This window comes from Symphodus melops (genome assembly GCF_947650265.1).
Source record: "Symphodus melops genome assembly, chromosome: 23".
Taxonomy (NCBI): Eukaryota; Metazoa; Chordata; class Actinopteri; order Labriformes; family Labridae; genus Symphodus; species Symphodus melops.
Genome location: NC_136713.1, coordinates 12994206 through 13001995, shown reverse-complemented (window position 1 = coordinate 13001995; position 7790 = coordinate 12994206). Strand labels below are relative to the sequence as shown.

Here is a 7790-nt window from a genome sequence, read left to right as displayed (position 1 = left end):
TGTGATGTTAACATGTAAAGCACTTTGTGCTACTTTTAAAAGTATGAAAAGCGCTTTATAAATAAAGTTTGATTTGATTTGATTTGATAAACCAACTTAAAGCAATCCCTGTAACTCCAAGCAATTGTTCTAGTCTCTGTAACAGAATCTGATGGTCAATTGTATCAAAAGCAGCACTAAGATCTAACAGGACAAGCACAGATAGAAGTCCCCTGTCTGAGGCTAACAGAAGATCATTTGTTACTCTAACTAGTCTCAGTTCTATGGTACGCTCTAAATCCTGACTGGAGCTCCTCAAACAAGCTGTTGTTGTGGAGAAAATCACACAACTGATTAGCTACCACTTTCTCTAAGATCTTGGATATAAAAGGAAGGTTAGATATAGGTCTATAGTTAGCTAGAGTTCCTGAATCAAGAGTAGGCTTTTTAAGGAGCGGTTTAATTACAGCTACTTTAAATGACTGGGGTACATAACCTACCGCTAAAGATATATTGATCATATCTAGTATGGAGCTGCTAACTAGAGGAAAGACTTCCTTAAACAGCTTGGTTGGTATTGGATCTAAAAGACAGGTTGACGGTTTAGACGCAGAAATAATCAAATTTAGTTCTGAGAGGTTAATTGGAAAAAAACAGTCGAGGTTAGTATCGGAATTTGGAACCGTTTCTGCCGAATCGAAAATATAGGAGGAATCTGCACTAAGTAAAGGTAGTAAGTTGCTAAGTTTGTCTCTAATGTTTAGAATTTTATCATTAAAAAAGCTCATGAAATCATTACTGCTAAGGGCTAAAGGAATAGATGGCTCAAATGAACTATGACTCTCTGTCAGCCTGGCTACAGTGCTGAAGAGGTATCTAGGGTTGTTTTTATTTTCTTCAATAAGAGACGAGTAATAGGCAGTGCGGGCCTGCCGTAGAGCTTTCATATATCTATTATGACTATCTGGACAAATTAAACGAGATTCTATCGTTTTGGTGGAGCGCCAAATTCTTTCACATTTACGTGACGTTAGTTTTAGAGTACGGGTTTCTAAATTGTACCATGGAGCTGATCTCTGTCGTTTGATTGGCTTCTGTTTTAGGGGGGCGATTGAATCCAGAGTAACTCTAAATGAATCCACCGCACTATCTACAAACTGATCTAGCTGAGAGGGACTAAAGTGATTATAGGAGTTTTCAACTAGGTTAGGGGATGGAACAGAAACAAAGGCAGCTGAAATAGCTTCCTTAAATTTAGCTACAGCATTATCATTTAAATTTCTAGAGAGCACTTTTTTATTAAGAGGAGTTAAGGTTGGTAAAAAGAAATCAAAAGTTACTAGGAAATGGTCTGATAGAGAATTTTCCAGAAAAACCGACAGACTGTTAATTTCAATACCATAAGCTAAAACAAGATCCAGGGTGTGGTTAAATCGATGAGTAGGTTTGTTTACACCCTGGGTGAAGCCAATAGAGTCCAATAGAGACATGAAAGCCGTGCTAAGACTGTCATTAACAACATCCACATGGATATTGAAATCACCTACAACAATTATTCTATCACTGCTAAGAACTATGTTTGATAGAAATTCTGCGAATTCAGATAGAAATTCTGAATATGGGCCAGGAGGGCGGTAAACTATAACAACTAGAACTGGCTGAAAAGTTCTAGAGACTGGATGTGAAAGACTGAGTCCAAGACTTTCAAAAGAGGTATAATTCAGCTTTGGTCGAGGATTAATTATAAGACCAGAATTAAAAATAGCTGCTACTCCACCACCTCGACCAGTGTCTCCAGCTATATGAGCATTCAAATGACTGGGAGGGGTGGATTCATTTAAACTAACATATTCATCCTGAGAAAGCCAGGTTTCAGTTAAACAAAGTAGATCAATATGATTCTCTGATATTAGCTCATTTACCAGGAGAGATTTAGATGCTAGGGATCTAATGTTTAGTAAGTCGCATTTAATTGTTAGATGTTTTTGCCAAATCGTATTTGTAGTTTTGATTTTGACTAAATTGTTATGATTTACGCCTCTTTTATTGAGGCTGGAATTGCCTATGACAGGTGTGGGGCGGAGAACAGACACAGTATCTATAGTATAAGTAGGGTTACAGCTATAAGAAGATCTAACTGAGTTACAGTTAGATTTACAGTCACAAGGACAGCTATAGTGGCAGGTAAACAGATCTAAAGGAAGCGCAGAGAAGTGTGTAAGACTGCAGCTCTGCATCCTGGTCTGAACTCTGATGAGTTGTCAGGGTCTAATAAACTCTGCTACGTTTCTAGATAATAGAGCTGCACCAACCAGAGTAGGATGGATGCCATCTCTAGCTAGCAGACCAGGCTTTCCCCAAAAGGACTGCCAGTTATCTATGAAGCCCACATCGTTTACTGGACACCACCTCGATAGCCAGCGGTTGAATGAAGACATGCGGCTATACATGTCATCACTGGTCAAATTAGGGAGAGGACCAGAGAAAACTACAGAGTCCGACATCGTCTTTGCAAAACTACACACCGACTCCACATTAACTTTAGTAGTTTCCGACTGGCGAAGTCGGGAGTCATTTGTGCCGACATGAATTACAATTTTATCAAATCTACGTTTAGTCTTTGTCAGCAGCTTTAAGTGAGCCATGATGTCGCCCGCTCTGGCCCCGGGTATACACCTAACTATGCCCGCTGACTTCGCTAACTTCACATTTCTGACTATGGAGTCTCCAATTATCAGAGTTTTTGTCTCAGCGGGTGCGTCGCTGAGTGGGGAAAATGTGTTTGAAACATGAAGTGGTTGGTGGGGAGCCGTGAGCCTCGTTTTCTTACAATGCCTCCCTCGGACAGTAACCCAGCCACTGCCTCCCGGCTGCTCGGGAGCTACCGGGGGAGATTTAACACTATGTTGGCCCGCACCGGCTACAGAAGGCTGGCTAACTGCTGCTGCGTAAGATGACTCTGACTCAAAGGTGCGGAGCCTGCTCTCTAACTCAGACACCCTCGCCTCCAAAGCTATAAATAAACTACATTTAATACAGATACCTTTATCAGTAAAGGAGGACGAGGAGTAACTACACTGTAAAGCATAACATGGAACTTAATAAAAAATACTAAGTGAACCTAACTCACTTTTCATCAATCTGTTATCAACACTCATTTTACACAAGTAACCTGTAATTAGAAGAACAACTCAGTAAGTCTAAGCTGGGTTGACATAGAAAAAATAAGTTTGTTTTTAGTTTATCAATTCACACATGCGCAAATAAGCCTTCATCTACTTGGCGCTCATTAACTTCCGGATCATGTGCGGGCAAGTCCAGGTGCAGCAGGACGTCCGTGCAACAACAGTGGTTACTTTTGTTGGCATTCTTTTGATTCTTGTGCTTGGAACACTTATTTGGTAAGTAAATTCTTTACTCTTTCGCAACTGAGCGATTGTCTTTTTATTAATAAGTGCGCAGTTCATTGACTTTTTAATTCGGGCTAACGTTAGCTTAACTGAGCCATACAACGGTGGCGACATCGTGTGGAACATGACGGTAAAAAAAAGTTTTTGGGGGGCTCTAGCTAACACACCCGACCCCACAGCATGCAGTCCGTGTGCGTCGCGATACTTATTGCTTTTTATTTCGGCCACGTTGTCTGCCGGAGCAGCGGGTCTGCAGCCGCCCAGCTCAGTCTGCTGCTGCATATCCAGAGACCCGGGCAGTTATCAAGCAGTAAATTCAAAAGTTCAAATGTCGCTTTGGCCTCGTCCTTCGGTATGCATTTAACATAGTCCCTTATTATCTCAACTAATTGGATCGAAAAAAATGTAGACGGCTTCATGTACCATGAAATTTCTTTTTAATTCTTTTTTGGACAGTTAAAAATAATTGATGGATTTTTTTCATCTCAGAACTCAATGACAAAATCAACTAAACTTGAATATCTAGAAACTAAAGCTGTTATTTTATATTTCAAAGTGTAAATTGATTATTCTCAATTTTACATAACCTGGTAAGGTACTTAAGATATTGGGTGTCATACTCAGCTTGCTAGATTATTGTTTACGCTGCTTATGTCAAAGATATATAAATGTAAATATTGGAAATGTCTTTGATATATCTTTAAACTTGCATTAGACAGTACATGTGACGTGTGGTGAGGTTTGGTCATGTTTGTGATTGCAACTTTTTTTTTTTAAAGTTGCCATGAATAGTTTTTTTCTGTCCCCATTTCAGGCTCAAAGGTTTGGTGATCAGACCATCCATTCCATCCAGCACTAAAAGGTGAAATAACATAATGTCTACAAATTAAATTATTTTTAAGCACTTCTATTTATTTTATGAGTTTGCATACGTTGAATGACTAAATCCATTTAGGAAAGAAAAAAAAATGTGTTTATTCCTATATTGTGACTCCATAAAAATAATTCATTGCACATTTCAGTTAAATCATCTTCTTTCTGAAATGAACAGATGTCTTAACTTACTTTATATTTTTAAACCTGATGTGCTGTTTAAAGGTAGTCCAAACCACAACTTTATAGTCAGGAAAGTGTGATGGTTTCATTGTATTTGATACTTAAACTCTTATATTTTCTTTCTTTTCAGACATAACAACCAGATCAATAACTTCCAATGCAGTGGACCTGTAAGTATTGCACATTTTGCACTGAAAAGAGAGGCTACTTATTGAAGCATTACCGCTTAAAACATGGGTGCCACACTCGAATGTCACCACTCCCATGTCTTCATGGGGATTGTCTATGCACATTTAATCTTTTAATCTTAAAACTCTTCAGATCCAAAAAGGGAACTGTTGGACAGAAACTGACGGAGTTAATGCAGCAAATCAACTTGGTGGTAAGTAATTTCATATCGTTAAGGTATTGTTAATTTAATGTATATTTATAACACTACTTCAAAATTAGAACCTTAATACAGACTAACCTATTTTGCTCCTTGTCTGACTTGGATTGTGCCTTTATAAATTTGTCTCCTAGCTGATCTTTTGTGTCTCTATCATTAGACATCAGATGTGACTTCACTGCGCTCCGTTGTCCTCAAAGGCATTCCCGTTGTAGTTGGCGATGACTCCAGTGAATTCTACAAGACATGCTTGGTAAGTACTTCCACACAAAAAAGTACAAATACATTTTTGACAAATCATATTCATTACTCAGAATAGAGCAATGCAACTATATCTGCACAATAATCAGGAAAGTCTGTAGGTTTCTGTACAGCGACACATGTTTTGGGCTCAAGTTCCTCCACTTGTCTGATAGATATGTAAACAATAATTTAACTAGGGTAGGGAGGGGGGGTGCGAGGCGCCAAAATGTAAAAAGTAAGCCGCTGCGATGGATGTTGGGGTCCAATTAATGAAGAATATACTTTGGGGGGGGGGGGGGGGGGGGGCATCAAATTTTAATCACCTGTTCCTTGGCCCATTATCAACATTTCCTGAAAATTCCATCAAAATCCGTTCATAACTTTTCAAGTTATTTTGCTAACAGACTGACAGACAAACACCAGCAAAAACATAATCTCCGCTTCGCGCTTGGCGGAGGTAATACAATTGCAGGAGTTGTAATCAGTAATAAAAAATCAGTGTCACTGGTCAAAAATGTACTTAGTACTATGCTTCTATAGCTTTTGTTTTTTATGCCACATATATTTTATTGGCTACAGTGCAGCGTGCATGTATATTCAGAGCTCTATTCTCCAGGAAATGAAAAACACCCAAAAATATTCTAAGAAGAAGATTAAATCCGTTGGGATACAAGCATAACTTGCTGATATATGTTGTGTTTCTTTTGTAGGATTCAACAAGAGATGAGGCCCTAGCATCTGTTACGGTTGGTGTGCTTACTGTTCTCAGTGAAGACAGTCTTCAAGAGGGTCCAAGCTCAATGTACCTTCAGCCCATCTCCACAGCAATCGTACTTGAGGGAGGTATTGTCATCGACAACATTAAAGACTTTCCTCAAGCAGTTTGCCTGTTATTTGGGCTTACATATGCTTTACACTTGGATTACCCAAAATGCATGGCAAATACACTCAAATTCATTCAGACTGTAATGCTTGGGTTGGGGAAGAAAACCCTCCCGCCAAAACTGCTTACTCTGAAAAACAGTCTACTGGCTTAGACCAGTGAAGACTCATACGCTAACAGATAGCACTTGGTTGAAACATTATTGTTGTGATAAAAGAGTTGAATACTTTTTGAAATGTTACTCTCTGTTGTGAGAGAAAAGTTAGAAGCTTTTGTGAAATGTTACACTCTACTGTTACAAGTGTAAAGTTTTATACTTTGTAAAATATTGCTCTCTATTGTTATGAGGGAAAAGTTAAATACTTGAATTTTTACTCGTGAAAGAAAAGTCAGAGTTTTGTGATAGTGTTTTGAAAAGTAAGACAAAGGAGGCAAGAATAAAATGGCCGGCAATGCATCGAGCAATGGTTTTGCATTTATACTCTGGAAAGTTTTAATCAAGTTCTTCTGATATGTGATCCAAATACCTACAAGTGTTGATCTTTTCTAGGAAAGTGTTGTTTTGTTTGAACCCAGGACTGATGCTAAATTTGAGAAAAAACTGTTTGTTGTAATCCGTTTCATCAGAAATGCACTTAAATATTTTCACAGTCATGTGGTGAACAGGTGCCATGACACCAGATTGCTTATAGGTCAGGGGTCCCCAATCCTGGTCCTCGAGGGCCACCATCCTGCATGTTTTAGACGCTTCCCTCTTCCAACACACCTGATTCAAATGATCAGCTCATCATCAAGCTCTGCAGAGGCCTGATAACGATCCTGATCATTTGAATCAGGTGTGTTGGAAGAGGGAAACATCTAAAACATGCTGGATAGGGGCTCTCGAGGACCAGGATTGGGCACCCCTGTTATATAGGTCTTTCTATTAAGGTGCAAGGAAAAATCCATAAAAATGGGTTTCATTTTGCTTGACTACAATAATACAATATATGCACATTTCATGTTCCGCTGTTGTTTGAGCTAATGGTTACATACTTGAATATACACAAGATTAATATTTGGGGACATGATACTGCACTCTTGAGGCTGAACAATAGATGAAATTCATATTGCTATGGTAAGTGTAACTAACATTACAAAAACTACAGACAATTTAAAAGTAGTTTAAAAATACATTTTACATATGACAGGATGGAGAACAGTTTTTTTATTGATAGTTGTAAGGTCATTATAAAAGAATTGAGATTTAAAATACAAAGCAAGCAAAAGTAAATTTTAAATTGGACAGTGTTGAAATCATAATAAAATGGCAATATTATACACATTTATTGTTCAGCCCATATCTATCCAATATTCAACTTTGGTTTAATTACTTTTGTGCATTTGAAAATAAATGTTTTAATGCTACAGAATCAAACTAAAGAGTGTTTTCAATGCATTGTTTTAAGGTAGTTACATTTCACATAATGTATTTATAGATAAATTTAATTTTGTTTCTCTCACTTCAGGGAAACACATTTTTTTAATTAGGTGAACATAAAAAATAATGAGTGACTAGAACTAAGTGTTAAGTTGTGGTTATTGATTGATTTAAGTAGCGTTAAATTTGTTCTAATCAGTGCAGAAAAAACAAAAAAATTAAGTTATCACAAAGAATGACCTAAGTTGCATGAACTTAAAAAAAATATGTAAGTAAAGTATTGCACGCTCAAAATAATAAAGTTGTCTTTACTCATCATATTTAAGTCAACTTTACTAAAATTTTTTGAGGCAACGAGTTTGCATACTTTTTTTAAGTAAGGTCAACTTATTATGTTTTACAGTGTAGACA

The 7790-nt window shown here is 37.6% G+C and overlaps 1 protein-coding gene across 2 annotated transcripts; it reads left to right on the top strand.

Annotated features, from left to right (window-relative positions):
• The first annotated feature begins 3185 nt into the window (after positions 1-3185).
• Positions 3186-7399, top strand: LOC306818920 (uncharacterized protein). Of its 2 annotated transcripts, none has more exons than XM_079336657.1 (6): positions 3186-3380; positions 4204-4251; positions 4576-4615; positions 4767-4827; positions 4994-5086; positions 5787-7399. In XM_079336657.1, exons 1-5 carry the CDS (start codon positions 3283-3285, stop codon positions 5056-5058), a joined length of 312 nt encoding a protein of 103 aa, XP_079192783.1. In that variant the 5' UTR covers positions 3186-3282; the 3' UTR covers positions 5059-5086; positions 5787-7399. The 2 variants fall into 2 exon arrangements, with proteins under 2 accessions (XP_079192783.1, XP_079192784.1); XM_079336658.1 differs by having other exon boundaries at positions 4968-5086.
• Positions 7400-7790: the final 391 nt, after the last annotated feature.